Below are 24,592 nucleotides of genomic sequence, written 5' to 3'. Positions count from 1 at the left end.
TGCTCCTACGTCATCAAAAGCCAGGGATAGTCAGTTCTGTATCTACCGTCTATGTAGCCCCTAACAAATTATCAAACCATAGTTCATGCCACTCTTTAGAAACAAAAGCCCTGCTAAAAAGCTAATGGGAGTTTTGGCATTAGTTTAGTAGATGTGTCCACTCAGGGGTGCCACCTTAAATCTCTCTAGACTTTTGCGATGATGATGTCATCTAATCTTATGAGAGATTACTCAAATAAAAAGAGAAAAAATATACAGTACGAGTACATACCTCACCATGAGGCAGTTTGTGCTACTGTTGAAAGAGGACTCGCCTACCTGTAATGTGTTGATGCATGATCGGATATCGTTGTCTGTTTTCTCGCACAATGCCATGAGAGCACCTGTATCCGCTTTCATGCCCTGAATGCCAGAAATCTGCGGAAAAGCAGAAACAGCGTCTTTCATTTAGCAGAGACATTTACCAATATAACTATAACACGCTTTTCATAAGCTGTACCTGCCTTAGTATCTTCTGGTTTTAACATAAACAATGTATTAGACACAACACAGTGCCAGAAAATCACCAAGCTGAATTGCCTGTCACCATGTTTTAATTAACTGTGATTCAAAATGTTTGAAAACCGTGCCCTTTTGTTCGTTCTAGGCGAAGAGAGAAGGCCAACTTGTGGTGGGTTTCATTGCTCTGGACAAGATTATGCTCTGCTACATAGAGGACTGAGAACTTGATTAGAGTAGTCATTAATAACTAATCTAGTTGGAGAGGACTTTGAGAATCTCAGTATTTCACAGAAGGTTGTGTGTCATCTTGTGGGGTGCTCGAGATTATAATAGCCCTTGGCAAGAAGGACTAGGTTCAAAGGATAGATCAAAGTGTCTTCATTTCGGAAACAGTGGACGATTGCCTGATCTCAATCTACGTTTTATTTGTTGTTGTTTTTTTTTTTTTAACTCTACCCTCATGTTCCTTCTTGCTCACAATGCAGACTGTGGTTTGGCTCCTTGCCACTGCTGTGCATACTTTGATGACTATGTTATGAGGAGGAATGCACTTGTAGAGTTTTAATTTAGGTAATGTTATCAGGCTAGAGAAGAGGTTGAGATTCTTTTTCTTCAGCTTAAACAGCACACGTTTGGACCCTTTGTAAAAGTTTGAATCCACATTTGTTTATACTGTAGTGAGAATCTCGGCCTCGACATCATCAGTTTGCTCTCCTCTCTAACTAAAATCACAAATTTGGAGACATGAGATATGTTTTAACCAGGAAGTGTTTTTTTATGATTGGAAAAACGTCTAGTCCAATCAGAAAGTGAGTAGCCCAGAGGCTGAAGATTTCATCCCACAATTTCATGTTTGTTAAAGTAGCAGTTGTCAGTTTTTAGGCAACTTTCCCTTAAGTAAGTAAACACAGTTGTAAAATGTGGTACATGTCCTTTCAGGAAAGGAGCAGCCTTTTGGAATACTGTTTTTAATGAAGTTTGAGGTAAAACTAACACAGGGAATTCTAAATTTTGAGAGACTTCTGCAACACAAGGTCTTGCATCAAATCTGGTAGAGGATCTGTGGAGCATAGTGACCATCAAACAGGGAGTAAATCTTCCTGGGGTATGGAAATGAGAATTATAAAGAAGGCTGAGGACAGGGAATCAGTTACATACCAGAAGAAACATGGACAAGTCAGTAGGAGTACAAGTGCCCCTAAAAACATTTTCTAATGAGGACACATGTTTAAAAGTCCTGGAATGCAGGGGATTAATTGGTGAAAAGGTTTAGACATTATCTCATAACTATTGTTGCAATTCATGGTATGGATTTTAAAATGTTAAAATCAACATATTTCAATTGGGCAGTTCTTCAACATGGGAGCCATAAGATTAGAAGCTGAGCAGGAAGTCCACAACGGTAAGACCGTAAAGATTGTCAATTAAAGGTTAGCTTGTCCCCAGACAACAGCCAGAGAAAGGAGAAGGCTATAAAGGATTGGGTACATTGGTATTCCATAGTTATTTATTTTGATGCCATGCACAAGACTATAAGGATTCTTTAAAAGCTATGTGGCAAATCTCTGGTGTGATGAAGTAGGAAAGAGGTGCTGATTTCTCTACCAGAGAATTGTGTTGAATATAAAAATAAGGAGCAATGTTGCCTCCTCAGCATGGAAGTGTACGTTATGGTGGCTGCTGCAGTCGGCAAATTATAGCATTAGGAACATAGAGGACCCACCCAGAGGTGTTTACAGACAGTTTCTATTTGTAATGAAACTTGAACTACCAACATGTAACTATTTTCTGTGCCTGTCATTAAAGCAACATATACACTCACCTCGTACAACCGCTGGACCAGTCTAGAGGGCAATGTCTCTGGAAAATTTAAGATGAACGCTTGCGGCCTCAGCTGCCTCAACGATGGGGCATATCTGTTTAAAGACATTTTTAGAATGATTCATATTAAGCATTTTTATCCATGTCACCGCAAAATCCCAATCTATGTGGTAGAGACAATATCTAGTTACAGATAACCTTAGAATTACCCCCAGGCATAAATCCAGATCCGGAAATTTTTCTTGAGCAGTACCTGTGCACGCCATTAGGTGGCGTCGATCAGCTCTGCATCCATCGACATCATGGGTGTCGGATATGACATTGCAGGTCCTATATATGTGCCACCCAAGCGTGCTGATGTCACCTTTTTTTTTTTTTAAACGAATTTCCACGCCAGAAGCGCAGAGATAGGAAGTACACTGACCACTGGTGTGTCAAATGTAAGGCCCTGAAAGAGGATCCTTGCTCCTAGAAATCAGTTCACAGAGCGGGAAGGATGGGTGCGTGGGTAAGGAATCTGCATTAGATATTGTCTCTACCAGATAAGGTGTTATCAAAGGTAGGTAACTTGTTCATCTGACAGACCTCTAGTTGCAGATTCCTTACCTTAGAATAGATACCCAAGCAATACCATTCCCCGCAGAGGGTCTACGAACTAAGATCATACTAGAAAGTCCTGCAGGACCGAACGGGCAAAATACTGTCTCTACGGACCTGACTACCGAGGCAGTAGTGTTTAGTAAACTTGTGCAGATGCCCACGTTGGCACCTGACTTATGTCAAGGACTGGAACTCCGCAAGCTAACACAGTGGTTGCAGCTGTAGCTCTGATAGAATGAGCACGCAAAGAAGGTTGCTTTATGGGCAGTGCGCAGCAGATCTTGATACAGAATACGGCCCATCTGGAGATGGTCCACTTCTGCACTTCCCAACCTTTCTTTGCAACCACATAACCAACAAAGAGTTTATCACCCACCAGGAACTCTTTTGTACGATCAAGGTAGCACGCCAACGTTATTTATGGGTCCAGGCAGTGGGGTCTCTCCTCTTCCTTGGATGATGGGAGGGTTGGAAGGATGTGTGGGGGGGCTTTAAAAAGTAGACAAAGGGGGGCGTGGCCAAGATGGCGGCATAAGCGGACGCGTTGGTCTGTGCTCCGCTGCCTAGGCCCTGATCCGGCTGCTCGACCCCGATTGGAGAGGCCCGTGGGGTCCCGGCTGGGTGCCTGGCTCTGTCGGGCGCCAGGGGCCGGGGGCCCGTGCATTAATAGGCGCCCCGAGATTGATCTGCTGCACGCGCGGGCCGCGTCTGCTGAGCCGGCGCTTGTGGCTGGTAGAGGCGGCGGTCTGCGGCCCGTTCAGGGAGGTGGGCCCGGAGCGGAGAGGTGAGGTGAGCCAGGAGACGGCGGTGGTGTGTCAGGTCCCTTAGCCGGGGACAAGACCCCCTGAAGCACGGGCTGGTGGCGGGACCTCTCTGGTGGGCTCGGCACCAGAGAGGGAAGACGGTGAGGCCCGCTGGTTGGGCCCTGAGAGCTGGCCCTTAAAAGAAGACGACGGCGGGGCGAGGACCCCTCTGGGGGGCTCTGTTTGGCGGCGGTGGTGACGCTTGGGGCCCCGGACGCCAGGTGGAGGTGTAGACGGCCTGTGGTGACCTTGCCTGGCACAGAAGCGAGCTGCTTTTGGGAGTGGCCCGGTGGAGTGCACGGCGGAGAAGAGGCTGACGGGTGAGGGGCCCGTCTTGGGGGCACGGAGCCCGGTGTTGGTGCCCAGGGGCCTGGCTGAATTCCTGGGCAGTAGCTGTCAGAGGTCATAGATATGGTGACCTCCAAGCCAAAGCGAGACCGTACAGTAAGAGAAATGCTGACGGGGGCCTCTGAAGGTCCACCGGCCGCGGGGTACCCTGAAGCAAGGAAGGAGACGCCGGAGGAGGACGCGGCACCGGTCACGAAGGGCTTCCTAGCCTCCCTGTTTGAATTGCTCCGTGGGGACCTGCAGGAGCTCCGTAAATATATATCGCAGGAGGTGAAGGAGCTGCAGGTGGAGCTCTCGTCCTTGGGTGAGCGGATAGCCCAGGTTGAGGATGGGGAGGCTGCCCGAGGCGAGGAGGTAGCAGTCTTGCGGCAGGAGGTTCTGCGCTTGCGGGAGCAGCAGGACCTTCTTCAGATGACTGTTGAGGACTTGGAGAACCACTCGCGCAGACATAATATCCGCATTAGAGAAGCGCCAATTGGAGCAGAGAAAGATGACATTAGAGACTTTGTGGTGGCGTTTTTTCATTCAGTGCTGGACCTGGAAGCATCCCAGGAGATTGTCCTGGACAGAGTACATCGTGTGGGCCGCGCCAGGGGAGTTGGGGACCGCCCGCCGGATATCCTAGCATGCGTCCATAATTACGGACTGAAAGAAAACATTTTGCAGTGGACACGCAATACCACGCAGGTCCACTTCAAATGCCATCAATTGCAGTTATACCAGGACCTGTCGGTTCGGACCCTACAGCGGCGGCGGGAGTTCAAGCCTATCACAGAGCACTTACGGGCACATGCTGTTTCCTATACATGGGGACACCCGTTCCGCCTTGTTTTCCACTGGGAGGAGCAGCTTCGCCAGGTGAAGATGGTATCGGAGGCTCGCCGGATCCTGAGCTTGGAGGGAGACGCTCGGGGCTCGGACACGAGTCTTGGGCCGACGGAAGGAGATTGCCCACGCTGGAGGAGGAAGGAGAGAAGGAGGAACCAGCGGCGCCCCTCGAGTCGGAACGGATTTTGGAACGTCAGTCGGCAGTGAGCAGTGTAGCGGCTGGGACAAGTGCCTAGGCGGGGAAGGCGGGGTACCATTGTTTATCAAGGGGTTGCTTATTGCAGGCTTGTGCTCTTGTGGGAGGGCCTGGGCAGCGGAGGCGGTGGACATAACGGGCGATCTGGTGTGGTTCTACGGCCCTGTGGAGACTTTTCCTCTTGGGAATGGGTGTGAGAGGACCTTTTTGTTATGAGCACCTGTTGTGCGTTTTAGATATATGTTTGTATGCTTCCCTGCGGGTTTGGTCATCATGGGCTCTAATGGGTCGGTCATGTTACTTGGAGCGGTGGAGATGCTGTTCTGAGTTCTGGCCCCTCAGTGGTTTCTCTCCCCCTGAGCGATCTCCTCCCCTTGATGGTATGACAATTAAGTGCTTAAGTTTGAATGTCCGTGGGCTTAACAACCCAACCAAGCGGTTAGCGATATTTTCCGCTCTGGAGAAATCAGGGAGCCATATCTGTCTATTACAAGAGACCCATTTGTTATTTAAAGACACAGGTAGGTTCCTGGCTATTAGAATTAGACTTGGGGCCTTCTCTTTTACCATTGCTTCCCTTTATGCTCCGAATTTCAAGCAGGAGACCTTCCTGAGACAGTCAGTTTCCCCTATACTTAGTTCGCCTGATAGTGCCATTTTGGTAGGGGGAGATTTTAATCTGGTGATGGATAACGAGCTTGACCGCTCGGGCCAGCGCTTTGGGCAGACTGGAGCGTTGTCGGAGATAGGGCGTCAATGGCTGGCGGAGTGTAGGCTGGAAGACGTATGGAGGAAGCCGCATGCCACTCTCCGGGATTACTCCTTTTACTCAGCTGCGACCAAGACAAATGCACGGCTCGATCTCTTTCTGGCCTCGCATGAGTTTATGTCCCTGGTTAGGGATGCTACGATTGAGCCCAGGGCCATGACGGATCATGCCCCTATCACGGTCGAGCTGGCCATGGAGATAGAGCACGTAGGCACCCCGAGCTGGCGCTTTAGGGACTCCCTGCTTCAGAGTGAGATATCGGTGGACTCGCTTCGTCGTGCGATTAGGGAGTATATCAGCTTCAACGATGAGGGTGGTACTTCTGTGGAGACGGTGTGGGAGGCGCTGAAGGCGGTAGCGCGGGGCGAGGTGATGGCATTAATTGCAAGGGATAATAGAGCGAGAAGGGAGGTGAGGGAGAGGCTAGAGCAGAGGGTAGCTGTTCTGGAGCATTCCCATAAATCCACTGGCGCGCCTAGAATTTGGCGCGAATTAGAGAAGGTATGGCAGCAGCTGAAACGACTGGACTGGGATAGGGCTGAGTACGCAGTAGCATGACTTAAGCACAAATACTATATCGGGAGCAATAGATGTGGAAAGCTATTGGCGCATCGGTTACTAGCGCAGCGTGCGGGCGCCGGCGGTTAAATTGATCCGTTCTTCTTCTGGCGAAGAGGTCTGCACGAGCGATCAGATTGCAGAAGCATTCGCAGGATTTTACTGGGGGCTGTACGCGGCGCATGAGCAGGTTGACGCGGCCCTGGATTCTTATTTAGGGGGCATAGCAATTACTCCTCTTGGTGAGCGAGAGGCGTCCCTGCTGGACCAACCGAAAAGGCTGGAGGAGGTATCGGCTATCTCCCGCTTAAAGAGCGGGAAGTCCCCCGGACCTGACGGGTTCACGGCACTGTTTTATAAAACCTTTTGTGTCGAGCTCGCCCGCTTCTTGTGAGGCTTTTTAACTCCTTTCGGACGACGGGAACCGTGACGCCGAGTATGCTGGATGCTACTATTACTGTTATACCTAAACTGGGTAAAGACCCGAAGGAGTGCACTTCATATAGGCCGATCTCGCTTCTGAATACTGACGCTAAGCTATTTACGGGGATCCTTGCTCAACGCCTTAATCCTTATATGCCGGGTCTTATTGATCCGGATCAGTCTGGTTTTATCCCGAATCGACAGTGTGGCGACAATACGAAGCGCCTTCTGCATTTGCTAGATAAAATTGAGAGATCCCGCAGAGAGGTGCTTTTTCTCTCGGTCGACGCCAAAAAGGCGTTCGATAGGGTTCATTGGCCATATTTATTCCGGGTCCTGGAGCGCTTCGGTATGGGCCCGGGCTTTAGATCTTGGATCCAGTGTGCCTATCGGTCTCCTAGAGCGACGGTCAGAGTTAATGGCGTGCTTTCTAGGCTGTTCTTGGTGGGGCGTGGGACCAGGCAGGGGTGCCTGCTTTCCCCCCTTTTGTTTGCGTTATATATGGTGCCCCTCGCACAGCGTTTGCGAGATAGTCCCTTGATTTCTGGGGTGAGATTTGGCGGAGACCACCATCTTATTACTTTATATGCGGACGATGTTATTCTTACACTTGCGGAGCCTGCGACCTCTTTGCCTGCGCTTATGGAGAAATTAGTTTAATTTAGCAAGGTTTTGGGATTTAAAGTGAATATGCAGAAATCTCAGATACTTGGTTTGTCTCTGAGCGCTGATCACAAGGAGGATCTGAAGGCTCGATACCCCTTTATTTGGACGTCCTCACGCCTTTCCTATCTCGGGGTTGAACTGGCGATGTCTGCCGTTAAAACGGCGAGTGTGAACTACGCGAAGTTGGTTCGCGATGTACGGCGGGACTTGGAGTTGTGGGGGAGCCATAAACTGTCTTGGCTGGGTAGGGTGGCTGCGGTCAAGATGACAGTCTTGCCGCGAATATTGTATATGTTTCAGGCGCTCCCGCTAGCACCACCTCCTCGGACGATTGCCGGCCTGCAGTCGGCGGTCCTGAGATTTATATGGGAGGGTCGTCCGGCGCGTCTACAGCGGCAGGTTCTATATCGTCCCAAGGGCAGTGGGGGCTTGGCAATACCATGTCTCCTGAGATATTTTCAGGCAACACAGCTGCGCTTTCTTGTGGAGTGGAGTCGCCCACTTACGGAGAAACACTGGTGTTTAAGGACCAAGCGGTGGCAGGCTCTCATATATGGAAGGAGCCCTGGCTCCGGCACCGGCATAGGGCGGGGGGCCATTATTCTTCCCCGATTACTATATCAATGTTACGTGTATGGGATGCGGTTGCTTGCTGTCTGGGGCTGACTTCCTTTCCGTCCCCTATGACCCCCATAGGAGCGAACCCTGACTTTGAGCCTGGACTTTGTCTGGAGGGCCTGAGACGTTGGTATGAAGGGGGCTGTAGGAGAGTAGGGAGTCTTTTTGATGAACAAGGGGTGTTGTCTTTCGATCAGATGCGTGAGGCCTACGGCCTAGAGGAGGCAGATGGATTGATGTATTATCAAGTTCGACACTGGGCTCTCTTGCCGGTGAACAGAGCTCTGATAGACAGGCCTCTTACGCCATTTGAGAAATGGCTGTTCCTAAAGAAGGATGATAAGAGAATAATCTCTGAGCTTTATCGGCTATTGCAAGGGGAAGGCCGTCCGCCTAAGTCAAAAGGGCAGTTGCGATGGGAGAGGGAACTGGAGAGAGAACTCTCAGATGAGGAATGGGATAGCATATTCTATAGAGTACACCACACAGCATACAATACAGCCGGAACGGAGACATCATATAAAGTCGCCTCATATTGGTATTACACTCCAGCGAGGGTGCATGCATGGAACCGTGATAAGTCGGATCTTTGCTGGAGGGGGTGTGGAGCTACGGGTACGCTTACGCATTTGCTTTGGTACTGCCCCAAGCTACATCGCTATTGGGAAAGCATACTAGATTATATTGATGAAGCGTTCCAAGTTAAAATCCCGAGACTTCCATCGTACATCTTACTGGGGTTGGTTAATTCCCTTACTTTTCCTTTACGGTCCTTAAAAGGGAGACAGACGGCTTTAGCACTTAACGCAGCGCTGCAATTGATCCTAGCTCTCTGGGGTACAGATAGAGTCCCGACGCATATCTCATGGCTCCAGAAACTGTGGTTTATCTTGGCCATGGAGAAAATCACGCTGGCCTCTCAGCAGCGGGCAGGAGACTTGGGCGAATTGTGGAAGCCGTTCCTTCAGATTCTCTCAGCAGAATTTACTGAGCTGACATGCCCGTTATACCCGAGAGTCTTGAGGCTGATTTGAATTCCTGGTTAGAAGGCTGGGGAGGAGGTTGGATGAGGTAGATGAGCCTGGAGGATGCAATGGGTCGAGATGAGGAGTGATAGGATGAAGACTTGGTTTCTCGGAGGGAGGCATAGTTGAAATGTTTATGTGTTCTTATCTGTGGGACTGGTACCTCGGAGGATTATTGGGCAAAGCTGATGGACACATGACTCTGAACTGAGAAGACTGGCTGGGTGGTCTCGCGGGGTGTGATCCTCTGACTACGAGAGAGATTTCTGTGTGAAGATTTGGGATGGCTATTGTGCTGATGTCTTGCATATATGTCCCTCGATAAACGGATTTGATCCTAAAAAGTAGACAAAGTCATGGATTGGCCTACATGAAGGGGTGAGGCTACTTTTGGGAAAAGGAAGTCCTAGTTCAAAGCACCACTTTGTCAGGATACATGGAAAAGTAGGGTGGCTTAGATGACAACACCTGTAGCTCACTCACCCTGCGGGCAGATATAATGACCATAAGAAAGGTTGTTTTCAAAGTGAGAAGCTTGACAGGACAGTAATGGAGAGACAGTAAAAGTAGTGCACATCAGGAATATCGAACCAAATTCAAATCCCAATGGGGCATAATGAATGGGGATGGAGGATACACATGTATAAGACCTTTGAGCAACCTATGTACAATAGGGGACTCGAACAAAGAAGGTTGTTCAGGCAACCTTAAAAAAGCAAAAATAGCAGACAACCTTTAAGAGTGCGCATAGCAGAGCCCTGCTAGGCTAGACAAAAGATACATAACAGAACCTCAGAAAGGGGGCAACAGACTTGTCTGTGCGCAATGGCACAAATTTCTTGCAATGACAAAGGTATACCGTTTTCGGTGGAGGGGTGCCTGGCTGCAAAGATTTTGCTACAGGCTTCGGGAGGATGGTCAAAGTCTGTCAACTGTTCCCACTTAAACTCCATGCAAGAAGTCGGAGAGTGGAGAGGTAGGGTGCAGAACCTTCCCATGTTGCTGCTGCGACAGGAGAGCCTCCCAAAGGGGCAGTCAGATCGGAGTACCGATGGCCAAGCTCAGTAGCTTGGGATACCAGATTCTCTGTGCCCTGTCTGGAGCCACAAGGATTACTTGGACCCTGTCGTTCTTGATCTTATTCAGAACTCTGGGCAGAAGTGGTATGGGCCGAAAGGTGTGCAGGAGGCCCAAGTTCCACTTGAGACAAAAAGCATTTCAGAGTGACTGCCGCCTTGGAAACTCAACGCACAATACTGCTGACTTTGTGCGTTCTCTGTGGAGGCAAACAGATCTAACCAAGGATCTCACCCCTGCTGAAAGAGACCTTACGCCACCTCCAGACAGGCACACTATTTGTGATTGGCTAAGCACTGTTGGCTGAGTTTGTCCACTCTGACGTTCAGAGAACCCACCGGATGTTGAAATACCAGGGATATGCCCTGCTGTTCCAGCCATGTCTAAAGACACAGAGCCTCCTGACAAAGGGGCCACGGCCCGCCCTGCTTTTTGCAGTACCACATAGCAGTGGTGTTGTCTGTGAACACACGCACTACCTTTCCCTTGAGAAAGGGAAGAAATGCTTTCAATGCCAGCTGGATCGCATGGAACTCCAAAAGGGTGGAGTCTGGATGCCGTTGGAGACAACATGCATCTGAACCCCACCTCTCCTAGATGGCCGTCCCATTCCAGGAGTGATGCATCTGTCACCGCTATCAGATATGACCCAATAGTAGTTTGTTAACCACCACTGCAGATCTCATACAGATTCCTCCGAGATCTGGACCTTGTCAGAGAGATTCCCCTGATGCTGCGCCCACTGGAACTTTAGGTCCCACTAAAGAGCCCGCATATGCCATCTGGCAATTTTTACTAGCAGGATGCTTGAGGGCACAAGGCCCAGCAGCCTCAGAATCATTCTCACCAAAATCCAGGATAGAGGCTGAAACATTTGTATCATAGCCTGCATATCCTAGGCTATCCACTCTGGAGGATATGCCAAAAACTGCACTTTGTCCAGAACAGCTCAGATAAAAGGGAGAGTCTGAGAGGGAGAGTCAGGTGTGACTTTGGCACGTTTATAGTGAATCCCAGTGAATGCAGGAGGTCACCCATGGTCTGGAGGTGGGAGACAACAGCTTTGGGCGAGCCCGCCTTCAACAGCCAGTTGTTGAGATAGTAGAAGACTGAAACCCCTGATCTGGGCAGATGTCATGCGACCACCGACATCACCTTGGTGAATACTTGAGGGGGAGGGGTAAGGCCAAAGGAGAACATTGTGAACTGAAAGGGCTTGTGGCCTACCGTGAACCGCAAGTAACTTCTATGGGCAAGCAGGGTGTGAATATGGAAAAAAGCATCCTGCAAGTCCAACGCTGCCATCCAGTTCACGGGGTCCAGGGTAGATAAAACCTGAGCCAGAGTGAACATTCTGAACTATTTCTAGAGGAAGAGATTGATGGACCAAAAATCTAGGATAGGGCTGAGGCCCATGTCCTTTTTGGGCACTAGAAAGTAGTGGGAATAGCAACCACGATCTATTTTGGGCACAGGAATCCTCTCAATGGCTCTCTTGGCCAAAAGAGCAGTAACTTCCTCTCTGAGACGTGCCAAGTGATTCTCCGTGATCCAATTGAAGGATGGTGGCATGGATGGGGTGTAGTCTCAAAAGGGAGGGAGTAATCTTTTCAGACTATCTGCAAAACCCACCTGTCTGACATGATGGATTGTCAGCGGAGCAGTTGATGGTGAATCCTGCCTTTGACTGGTTCCTGGTGAGGGAGAGTCAGACGAGGAATGTTGGGAGGCAGCTGCAGAGGGAGGTAGTGGTGGACTAGACCAACTGCTGGCTCCTTGATCCACGAGGTCAGTGGATCCCACATCACTGGCCATGCAGAGGTTGGGCAGCATGGATGGCAAGGTGGCTGGTTGGTAACGGACACGGTTGGGCATCTCTTCCGTAGACATGAAAGGGGTGAAAGGCAGACTGAGGGGGACAAGGAACCTCTGCGTGGCCTATGGAGCTGGCCACAGCATGAGAATCCTTGAAGCGCTCAAGTGCCAAGTCTCCTTCTCTTCGAAGAGATGGGTGCCATCCATGGGCATGTCCATCAGTTGTGCTCGGACATCCCCTGAAAAGCCAGACATCCTCAACCAGATGTGGTGCCTCAGGGCCACTGTCGATGATACCGCTATGCCCAGTGAGACGGTCATGTCCAGTCTACATCGGGTTGTGAACTTTGCTACGTCTCTCCCATCAGGAACTGCTTGAGAGAATACAGCCCGGGTCTCCTCCACGACCTGTGGCAGCACTTGTGCAACCATATCCCGCACGTTGTGGGAATAAACGCCAAAAAGACATGTAGTTTTCAAGGACCACAATGCAAGGTTGGTGCAAGAAAAAAATATTCTTCCCAAGTGTGCCCAGCCTTTTGGATTCCCTATTTGGGGGTGCAGATGAAAGGTGCCCTGGGAAGTGGAGGCTTAGATAACCAAGCTCTCAGGGGTGGGGTGTTGCATCAGAAAGCTTGGGTCCCCTGTAGCAGGGCAATGGGGCTGTACTGGGTTTGGACCAGGCAGGAGTAGGAGTAGGACATCTGTAAGTGCTTCATGAAATGTGAGCAGGGATTTAGAGGATAAAGCTCCAGGCTTAAAGCACCTCTGTCAGGAGGTTAGCCTTGACTGCCACTGAAGGCATCTCAAGGTCCAGGACCTCAGCCGCTTTTCACACCACCATTGAGTATGCGGCTCGGTCCTCCATAGCCAAGATAGGGGGAGAAAGCATGCCAGTATCTGGAGAGGTATCCAGTCTGCTGGCTTTACCCAAGCCTGTACGCCAGTCCAAAGAGTCTTGGAGCTGGTACTCTAAAGGGTCCAGTGACCCCTCCCATTCTTCACCATAGCTTAGCCCAAAAGAAAGGGGCTCAGGATCCGACAGTAGGCAAGACTCCTGCCGGTGTTGAAGCCGGATGACACTCATCCGGCTCTCTGTCAGAGTCAGCAATAGCAATGAGGATGACACCGGGATTGTCGCGTCAGGACAGGTCTGGAAGGTATGACCGACGCCGGTCTGGATCCAGGCCTGGATTAATGGGTGCCCCTCGGTGCAGAGGCAGAAGCCACCGGCATGGAACCCAAAGGGGCCCCTTCCAACTCCATAGGGCCCGAAGGTGTCCAGTGGGGTCAGACTGCCCAAAAATGAGGCACAAGGCCTCATAAAACGCCTCAAATTGGCTGAGGTCACTCTGGCTCTGGGAAACTCAGGGAGTCGTGGAGTCGGCCCAGATGCAGGCTCTCTCTCTCGAGAGAGTAGCCTAGGGCACTCCCTAATCTTGTCGACCGAGGAGAAGTCTAAGAGCAATTAAACTTCTTCGACGATTTCTTATGCCTCGACTTACCCGATCGTCCTGAGGACTCGGAGTGTGACGAGGAGGAGGCGGGACTCCGCGATCGATTGTGGAGCCATCCTCTCGACCAAGATCTCGATATGTGTTGAATGGAGCATCAGGCAGCCATCAGCTTCAGGGACTGCTTAAAGCCTTCGGATGCATGGCCTAACAATTGGAACTCAACTTCAGTTGGTGTCGCGCTCCAGGGACCAAAGAGACACGAGGTGCAGATCCGTCACAGACACCGCCCAATGACCGGAACTGCAGGGCTTAAACCCGGTGTTCCTTGATGACATCCTCGATACACCAGGAGTTGTAAAACTCTGAAAAAATCTTTGACAAAAAGTAAAAATAAATTGTTTTTAAATCCAGTCAAGAAAAGAACTGACATCAGCGTGTTGGGGTGGCATCTATACAGGACCCGCGACGTCATACGCAGAGCGGACAATGCTGACGACAGATGCAGTCGATCGACAGGGGTACTGCTCAAGAAAAATCTCCAAAACCAGACTGACGCCTGGGGTCATTCTAAGGAAAGGAATTTATCAGATTATATTTCTTAGCTCATAAACCATGAGATTAACAACTCTTATTCTCTTAGTGTATTCAATCCCAAAATCAATCCTATACTCAATAAAAATCGAGTGTAAATAAATAGCATGTTGAGAATACCAATACCCCCCACACTGTCAGTGCAACATACGAAAAATACATTCTAGAAAAAGGAGAACTAAATAAATATATTGTCTAGCTCTTATATGCTGACAATACAGTGTTGCTGGCATGCACCCCCAAGCACTGCGGTTGCTGGTTGACCATTTTGTTTCTTTCATGAGAAGTTTGGACTGGACTTCTAATTACCAGAAGTCACACATAATGGCGTGTGCTCAGGTGAAAGTAACATCTCCAGGCTCACACTAAAGGGCCAGTCCTTGTGCAGTGTGAACGACTTTAGTTATTTAAGTGTCATTTTAATTATAAGGGTTCATCATCATCAAGATACTTTATTCAATTGAATAAACAATCATAAAAGCAAATAATTCATACTAAAAAAAGCATCACTCAATATTTGAAATAGTATAAAAACAGAAAGTCAAACCGTATCTAAACAACCATATGGCGAGATTACATTACAAAGAGTTAAATAGGTTCACATAAAAGCCACAGTTTAAAAACATGACAGAAAAAAATCAGTATAAAAATGTGTTTTAAAACAAAGACAGTTGTCATTATAAAATACGTTTAAGATTTATAAAAATAGGAAATCCCTGTCTAAGTAATTTGATAATATGGTCTGGCCTTCATCACTGCACGTAAGAATGAAGCTATTCCATTGCAAATCATAATTCATGGTAAGGACAAGAGATAATTAAAAGCAGGGCGACATTGTTTAAAATGCATTGATTTTAAAAGTGGAATCACAAACGCTTTCCTTAGGGCTGCATAGAATTTACAAAAAAAAAGAATGTGTATTGTACTTTGCTCAGACACTGAGTCGCAGGGACATTTTACCAAGACAGGGGTCCAATCGTTAATACACGGGAAGCTAACAAGACGATGGAAGATCTCTAATCTTAGACGCGTAAGGACAAACCGATGCCTTGGATTCAGTACATTACTCAAATATGGTTCCATGCCATCTGTTTGTTGCAACATGAAATTCCTCATTACGCTGGGTTTCTTTGCCTCAATGGCCCATACCAAATCGGCAAGGTGAGTAAGACAAATATTTTTCAGTTCTTTCCTGGAAATTGTTTCCAGTTTTACCGGAGTGGAGTATAACTCAGGATAGCCCAGCTCTGTAAAAAAGATCTTTATATAATTTAGCCATGGAATTTTCAGCGGGTAGGATAATGCCAATGCATCTTCTATGATTGCCCTATTCAACCTAGCGGAATCAGAAGTCCATACCTTATGCCATAATAGGATCGGTTGGATACGAATTAAATCTGTAAGGTACGATACCCCCAGTTCCATATGGTATACCAATGTAGGGGTAGATTTTGAAACGCTTAAAATAAACTTTAAAAAATCGTTTTCAGCTAACTGTAGATTGTTGCAGTTCCTATATCTCCAGAGTCCTGCCCCGTACAATGCAAGAGAAACACATCTGTTTCGTACCTTTTAGCGTAATCTGGGGTTTCTTAATAGAATTTCTACCACATGTCATCGAGAAAGTTTTAGAATGGTTGATTCTAAGACCTAGGGCTTCCATATACTTATCAAAAGTTACTGGGGTGCGGGCCATCAAAACGGCATCATCCGCATACAGGAGTGCTGGGATCTTTCGAGAACCAACTTGTGGAAGGTCACTGCAAGCATCAGATAATACCCCCTCTAATTTGTTAATATATAAGGCAAACTGTAGTGGCGCTAGTACGCAGCCTTGTCGTACCCCCCGTTCAATAGGAAAGGCTGAGGTGCATTCACCCTGAAGCCCATAACGCACCGTGGCTTTAGCTCCAGTGTATAGTTCCCTAATAAAATGAACAATAGTTTGGTCTACCCCCATGTCCAATAACATAGGCCATAATTTACTGTGGACCACGCAGTCAAATGCTGAAGTCAGATCGACAAACACTAAATATAAGGGTCTGGCCTTGGCCTTCGTGTATTTACCGAGTATAATGTCTAGGTTCAGAGCCTGCTCCATAGTCCCTATTCCAGCTCTAAAGCCATATTGCAAGTCTGAAAGAATGTTAGTTTCTCCCGTCCAAACTCGTAGTCTGTTTAAAACAATTCGTCCAGCAATCTTTGCGAGAGTATCAAGCAGAGAGATTGGGCGGTAGCATGCAGGATTTTGACGATCTCCCTTTTTGAAGATAGGAACAATAATGGACTCAGCCCAGGTCGGTATAAAGCCTGTGGCACAGCAGGCACGTAAAACTTGAGTTAATAGTGGGCCCCAAAGTGAAACATTCGACTTGTAAATATCAATTGGGACTCCATCTGGGACCGGCGCTTTCCCACTTTTGCTAACGTTAATTGCCTCTATAACCTCATTAAGACTATATGGTTGAGAGATAGATTGAGGAACTGGTCGCAGAGAGTTTGATTCAAAGACCAAATCTTTAGCGGAGTATATACTAGAGAAAAAAGAAACCCAGTCCTCTTCAGTAATGGCTATTTCGATTGATGGTAATATTCCATCGCACAGAAGAGGAGAGTTTACAATTTTCCAAAATTTAGCGTTGTCATTCCTAAGGCTTGCTTCGTGGAGAGAATGCCAAGCCTCATTTTTTAAATCCTGTTTTCTTCTTCTTATCGCCTTTTTATACTCCTTCCTCCGAAGTCTAATGTCATGTCTATCAGGGTTTTGTCTGTGTAAGCACTGTTTGAGATTATTTTTATAAGCTTGGTTACATTCACTATCAAACCGTCTTTTACCTACACAAGGTCTAGATTTACCAAAGTTAACTGTAAGAGAATTTTTAATTTCAGTAGTTATTGCAATAAAAGCTTTAATACAAGCCTGCGGACAAATGTTGTCTGAAAGACAAGTTTCAAGCTCTTTACAGAGTTTGCTCAGTAATTGATTCATAAACTGCGTAGGCTCAAGCTGTGACCAGCCGATAATGTAACCATTTCTTGTTCCCAATTGAATATTCTCTACCTTTTCCATTGGTTCCTTGTGTTTGGTGATTGCTTGGGAAAATACAACACTTAAACTTTAAGGGTAGTGATCACTAAACATAGCATCTTGAATTTTATAATCAGACACATAAGTAGTAAAATTATTAGATAATAATATAAAATCTATTATTGTGTTAGCATATCTGCCATTGAATGTGGGTTTTAACTGTGGTTTACAATTATTTAAATTATTGCACAAGAGGAGATTAAATTTAAACACCGTTCCATTCAGCAAATTACCATGATGATTATGTGTAAAATGGTATGAATCGTCATCTCCACCCGTGCCAAAAAGACAACATTTTTCCACGGATTGAGGACACAAATGTGTGTTAAAGTCCCCCCCCTCACACAATAAAAGTCTCATTATTGTAAAAATTAATAATCGCCATTTGTGCAATGATTCTTAATTTGCATGAGATCAGTTGATAAAATGAGTTAGAGATTAGTCTTACATCCTTAATTAAGTTGAACTTGTTAGAGATGAAAGTGCACAGCCCACCTTTTGCCCTGCCCCGTGAGCAAGGGACGGTGGGGGTGTGAAATGTCCTGAAACCGTTTATGTGGATAGGATCCACGGACCAAGTCTCTTGTAAACTAACCCAATGAAAGGATCGAATATAATCTAGCCAATCTTCATTCTTACTTTTCGAGCGCAGACCTGCCACATTCCAAAATAGAAATGAGTAGTCCTCTCCCCCATTTCTAGTCCCTTGCCCCACGGAAGACTGATTAGTTACTATGGGGGTTATTACAACTTTGGAGGAGGTATTAATCCGTCCCAAATGTGACGGATATACCACCAGCCGTATTACGAGTTCCATAGGATATAATGGACTCGTAATACGGCTGGTGGTATATCCGTCACTTTACTGTCACTTTTGGGACAGATTAACACCTCCTCCAAAGTTGTAATAACCCCCTATGTCTTTTGACTGGATGGAGAATCCACTTATTGGCACTACGTTAAAAGCAAGTTGACTCGATTCGACATCCATCTCCATCTGTCCAACTTCATTGCTCTCCACCAGAGGCTGATTAGTTACTGTGTCTTTTGACTGGATGGAGAATCCACTTATTGGCACTACATTATGAGCAAGTTGACACAATTCAACATCCATCTCTGTCTGACCAACTTCATTGCTCCCCACCAAACCAAGCCCACTCTTTAGTGGATCGGAGACTGGGATTAGCCTAGTAGTAGTAGGCCCACCCATATCCTGATCAGATGATAGTCAATCAACACCTTCCAGAGAGAGGGCATGAAATCTATTTTTGGTTGGAATCGAATAATATCTTTCCGACCTGGTTATTTGTTTGTCAAAATTAGGACCAAGGCGGACCTGGTCAGTGTTGTGCGTATAAAAGAAGCCCAGAGGCAACAATATGGTGCCATAGTCCGTAATCTGCTGCGGATTTAGGTGGCTCAAAATGTCTTCGACCAGTTTCGGAGATTTAAAAGAGAGTACCACACAGTCACCCCTAAATAACTTCTGATTCTTTCCCACCTATCTTACCCTCCTAATCATTTTAATATCCTCAAAGAGAACTCCTGTCATGCCAGATTTCATTTGGGTTCCAATCCAATTCAAGGACTTATTCCTCAGCGCTGTCCATGATTCCCCGTGGTCCCCAGAAAGAGTGGGGACATTTGCCAGGACTACCACATAATAAGTTGCCGCTGGTGGCAGATCTAATGTATCTCTTGAAGTTAAAAAAGGATCTCGGGAAAGTTTCAGGCTGGTCAATGTTTCCCCTCTATTTGGCCGTGCTTTTTGAAGTGGGGAACTGCTGGTACTAACTAGTGGAGGGGATAAATCTACATGTCTATGGATGGGCTGATGCATATGTGGTGGCTGTTTATGCACTGGTAAGGGGTTACTGTTTGGACCTGGTTCGCCGCAATGTTGGGTAGGGACGGCTGTTACACTTACACTTGCAAACTGAGCCTTCATTAGATTAAACATTGTCTCCACGTTTTCCTCCAATCGTGTTAAACGTTTAATCATTTGGTCAAAAAGGGGCCTGACTAGTTGTTCCAGAGTGTTAATAGTCTCTAGGGGACTGTATGCATCCATTCTTGCCTCTAATTTGAGGTCCAGTTACCGGTAAATTAGTCGAATTTGGTTGAGAGGGGAAATGTGGAAAGTCCGAAGATTGAGTTAGAATCCTTTCCTCAACTTTAATAATTTGTTTGTCAATTGCCCCCATAGCTCCTGAAATAATTTTTTATATTGTTGAGTGATCTTTCTGGGAGGTAGTGTCTTTTAAACTGGATTGCTTCCTTTTACCCATTCTCACTAATTATTTGACCCTTCCAAAAAGAAAAATAATTATACTGAAAATACAGTGTTCCTCACTGATAGAAGTAGTGAAGATGAGTAGAAGAGAATGCGATGTCTATAGCAGAAATGAGGCAAAAAGAAAAAGTAACCTCCTGAGGTGCTGAGGGGCTGTTTTACGAAGTCAGAGGCAAAATTAAAGCACTACTTCAAAAAGTCAGAAAAGAAGGATAAGCAAAAGTATCTGTTAAGGCTTGGATGCCCAAACCAGTGTTTGCAGTAGAAATGTCAGGGGGGTGGCCCAGCCCAGCCTCTGCCAGGCGCTGACGGGCGCAGGACGGGTCCGCCCTTGGCCCGGGCTATGCCTGGGCACGTCCCGCAGGGCGGGAGTGCAAGATCAAATTTAAAGGGCTCCTGCCCCTGGTCTGCTGGCCGCCGCCTCCTCCTCCTCTGGCTGTTCGCGCTTCCCGCAGGGCGGGAGCGCAAGATCCAATTTAAAGGGCTCCTGCCCCTGGTCTGCTGGCCGCCGCCTCCTACTCTGGCTGTTCGCGCTTCCCCATATAAGGGTTCTTGGCAGCCTCGTTTGAATGAAGAATCACCCTAGAGGAGGGGTTCTACTCTCCCCCCTCTTGAATATTCATAATGCACAGCGAGTCCCCGCTGCCACGTACAGCGATGGGATTTTTTTTTTTTTTTTATATTCTGCCCCTTCATACTGAAGAAAATCAAGTTGTCAAAGTTTGCTGCAGGCACCTTTGTACAGTTCAAGCTTCATTATGTATTCAGAGCTTAACTTAAGACATATTACGGATAAGGTTAGCCTGGCCTCATTACTTCTGTGGGTTAGTGTGTGGTCAAATCCTGCGCCACCTCTTGTAGGGATATAACAATGGACCGTCTCGGCTTATACACGGGCCGATCTAACCTCTGGATAAACTACATCTCTACAACTTTTTGTTCTTTGGGGTTGAAGGAACTATTTACGTCCCCAGCGGCTATAAAAAAAAATTAAAAAAAAGCTGAAAGCACAGTTTCCTTGAGAACCTCACCGTGAAAAGGATGAACTCTGAACTATGCAAAGAGTCAGTTTAACATTTGTATATATCATTTGGAACTTGTGAACCCGCTTTGTACATGTCTGTTCCCCTTATGAATTGGGAGCAGTCTCTTTTGCTTAGTTTCAGAGAAGTCTCTTTTGCTTAGTTTCAGAGAGGTCTCTTTTGCTTAGTTTCAGAGAGGTCTCTTTTGCTTAGTTTCAGAGAGGTCTCTTTTGCTTAGTTTCAGAGAGGTCTCTTTTGCTTAGTTTCAGAGCTGGCACAATATGGAGGCTACTGTGCTTCTGGGGCTATAGTAGCCCGTCTGGAGGCCTAGTCCTGCCTTGCCCTTGCGACAGCCAGCGAGAGCAGTCATTATTACATTGTATGTTCTTCTGTACATTTTGTAACCTTCAGTTTAGCATTTTCTTTAAACCTTTGCTAAACAAGCTAGGGCACCGCAAATGTATAGAAGCGTTATCCCATTTACAATTGTTGAACAGCCATGAAATATGCCAGAGAGTAAACTCCTTCCTCTGAGCTGCTGTGAAATGCAGAAAGTCCACGGAAGGGTAGTATGGGATATGGCCTTTTTAAAGTTGTTTATTTATAGATTATGTTCAAGACAATTGTAGGTGCCCTTTTGAAATACTAGGTTTATTGATCAACCTTGTGAATTTTTAGCTTAATATTTGTATATTCATCATGTATGTGTGTTCAGTATAATTGCTGGACTCTATGTAAATACGGCTGTGAGGATTAATGCTGTTATTGTGTTTATGAATTATAGCTGATTCTGCCATGAATAATTTTATTATGAAATTGTGAGTTTTAAATTATTTTTACTTTTCTTTCATGGTCAGCATCTGGCCAAATAAAGACTTATTATGTATGTTAAAATATTTTGTCATGCATAACCCCTCGGAAAATATGAAAACTGGAAGCAATACATGAAAATAATAATAAAAAAGACCTCTTCTGAATACAGACTTCACAAGACTGCAGACCTTTAATCTCATCCTTTCATCCTATTAAGGAACCACACTGATACACATTTCAAAGTCATACAAACCCATCACCTGTATGGAAAATGTATGTTCCATACAGGTGATGGTTGTTCCAAAGGTCCAATCATTTTTTACATTTAAAAATCTGTTCAATTAAATGAAAAGTCTTATGAGGTCATTGTAGTAATAATGTTGTTCATACAGAACTTATTGGACTCCATGTCTTTGTTGCAGTGCACACGTCCGAACAACCCTTACGTGAAATGACGTGAATAGTCCATTAATTCAAGACTAACCACTACAAAGTGGGGAGAGGGGGCAAATGCCCTCACTTGTCTAGAAGAATAAGTCATCCTCCCGTTGGAAGTCTCAGTATTTACCATATGTTTGAATGATGCGAAGAAAGGTACTCCACTGTAAATATTCAGAAAAACATACAGTACATACATTAATTCCAAATGCCTGGTAATCATCAGCATTTCAAGAAATATAAAAATGCTTTTTCACTATGAAGGACCCAAGTTTTGTTATAATAATGCAGTCATTTTCTCGCTGAGAAATCTCTGGACACCGGGTCTCTAGGTTGTTGTACAATGTTTAAGATTCAGGGTCATTATTTACATCAACAACCAAACTCAGCTGAGGCTCCACACGTAGCAGGGATCCCAGGACAAACCCAAGGAGAGTGAAGGGGCCTTGACAGACCCAAGACAATGAAGGGCAGAGCTGAGGACCTTCTAGGCAGCAAATACCTAACAAGGAGGTTCAGCTTATGTACAGCAAGTCACACTATCGCATGCGCTACACACCACCAACACAACTAGTCAACACCCTCGGGCAGCTTTAAAGCCCTGTTAGAACAGGGATAGAGAACTGGATACCGGGAAAGCATTAGAGACAAGAAGAGGCAGTGAAGGGACAGGGAAAATGCAGCTCATGTAATCCAAGAGGATAAGGGTCTGAATGAGTTAATCACTTAACTATCTCCAAAGGAACAAGATACCTAACCCAGGAACAGTGATTACAATGCTAACGTTGCAACATAGCTAAGTATTTCCTACCCTGAAATACGTCATAATACAGAGTTAATCTAGCTACTAAACCTAGAAGAATAAGTACTAGTCAGCTAAACAGCACTTTGTGAGCAGTTCAGGGAATGGAATCAGTGAGATCAACCATTTTCCCGAAACACACAAGCTTTGCTACGGTTTCCAGCTTTACTTCCTGTGTATTCTATGTAACACTGACATTTTACCAACACCACGATGGAGTGTTAACCCAGTCGCAAATGGGAAGAGGGGCCTTTGGGACACCTTCACCTTTATGAATATTTAAAAAACAAACAAAAAAGTGTAGGGGACCACTGCCAATTTTCCAACAAACCACGCCCGTCATTTTTTATTTTATTTTTTATAGCAGCCTCTTTTCCCTTAAAGCAAAGAGGCTACATTAAAAAAAAAACATGACCACACACGTTACCATCCCTGTGATGGCATCCAAATGTACTGAGTTGCAATATACACCCTAGCTCATGAATATTGATGAGGTATCTCCGACTGCGACACACTAGGACTATGATTCAGAATTTTATGGGCTGATAAGAAAATGGGTTATTAGTTGAGTAGGATGAAAGCCTCACTCAAATAACAAACACAGTCCTTAACCACAAAAGTCCTGCTGCTTAACCCTCTGGTAGTTTGACACAAAAGCAGACAGGCTTATCTTAGAGGCAATCTGTAATGTATTCATGCATCTCTCAAACAGTGATTAAGTGAAAACCCAAGAAAAATACCAAACTAATTTAGGTAGAATTTTACTTTAATAAATAAAATGCACCCAAATAACAAAAATCCAATCAGTTTAACCAGTCTTATGAATTCTATTTTTGTAGGTGAAAATAGCACCAAGAAGCAAAAGGCACCACTTGCAGTTATCTGCTCATGCTGGAACAGGGTAAAGTCACAAGTTGAGACCGACCGCGATGCATCACAGGCCGACCGAGATGGATCACGGGTCGGGCACAGGGACCAGGTTATTCCCCCTGAAGTTTACCTTCTCATGTCCAAGGTCACACGAGGAGCTGCAGGTGGAGGTTTGCGCTGGTCAGGGGCAGCAGGGAGGTAGTTGTCTGCACGAGAAGAAAGTTGGACATCCCAGATGGCCACTGATGAAGCGCAAGGAACCGGCTGTCACTTCAGCTTTGCACTGAAGGCTGTCACTGCTGTGATTAAGAGCAGTCATCCCTGGAAATTCAATTTGACTGGTGATGCGGGCAATCGTTCAGTGCAAATAGTCAGCTTTGCAGCCACAGGGAGACCAAAACTACTGGAATTTCATCTGAAATTCAGGAGTACCCTCTTTTGCCAGCCAAAGCTCCAGGATCTGGGGGGGCACCTCTTGAGGATCTGGACTCACTCCAGCAGAGGTCAGCAGGGTCTCAGGCAGGTACAGGTGTGCTGGTCAGTTGGGCAGTTACAGTGAGGCCTCTGGAAGCTTGCTGTGTCCCTGTAGCCCAAGCAGGCGGTCAGCCAACTTCCTATTTGAGTCACATATGGGGAGCCTGGGTTCAAGGCAAGCAGGTCCAGTCTTCCTTCTTCAGACAGCAGGGCAGACCTTCTATGAATCTTCCAGTGGTCCAGGAGTCTTCTTACGAGAGGAAGGTTCTGAAGGTGCAATTTTTATAACCAGTTCCAGCCTGAGTGTGAGGGATGTCCCCTTTCTCTGACCTCCCCCCTTTTCTGAATTTGGCTTTAAATTCTCTAGGTAACACAAATCAGGCAGGCCTAGGTGTAAGCTGCATTTGTCAGTGCAGGACAGGCTGCCTTTAGAAGTCAGGAAGGGGTGGGTATAGCCCTGAGAATACCCTCTGAAGCTCAGAAAGGCTGAGTACAATGGTAAAATGTAGTATCATATCCTAGGCCCATACGAGCAAATGAAAAACTCCAATCAGATGTAGGCCAATTTTACCACATTTTCAAGGGAGAGCACACACACTTTACCACTGGATGGCAGGAGTAAAGTGTACAGACTCCTAAAAGCCAAGATAACAGAGGTTCAGCAGAGGGAGACAAAAAACTGGTTTGACCCTGTAG

The 24,592-nt window shown here is 46.4% G+C and overlaps 1 protein-coding gene across 1 annotated transcript in view; it reads right to left on the bottom strand.

Moving 5' to 3' along the window:
* CHTF18 (chromosome transmission fidelity factor 18) overlaps positions 1-24,592 on the bottom strand; it is a 330,765-nt gene that overhangs the window by 216,037 nt on the left and 90,136 nt on the right. Inside the window, exons 12-13 of the mRNA XM_069209815.1 lie at positions 2,324-2,417; positions 319-417 (exon numbers count right to left, since the gene is read on the bottom strand). Of these exons, the coding sequence (XP_069065916.1) occupies positions 319-417; positions 2,324-2,417 (193 nt within the window). The remainder of the gene's footprint in view (positions 1-318; positions 418-2,323; positions 2,418-24,592) is intronic.

Source organism: Pleurodeles waltl, chromosome 10, assembly GCF_031143425.1.
Source record: "Pleurodeles waltl isolate 20211129_DDA chromosome 10, aPleWal1.hap1.20221129, whole genome shotgun sequence".
Taxonomy (NCBI): Eukaryota; Metazoa; Chordata; class Amphibia; order Caudata; family Salamandridae; genus Pleurodeles; species Pleurodeles waltl.
Note: the sequence above shows the minus strand (reverse complement) of the source record. Positions and strands in the feature narration are given on the sequence as shown.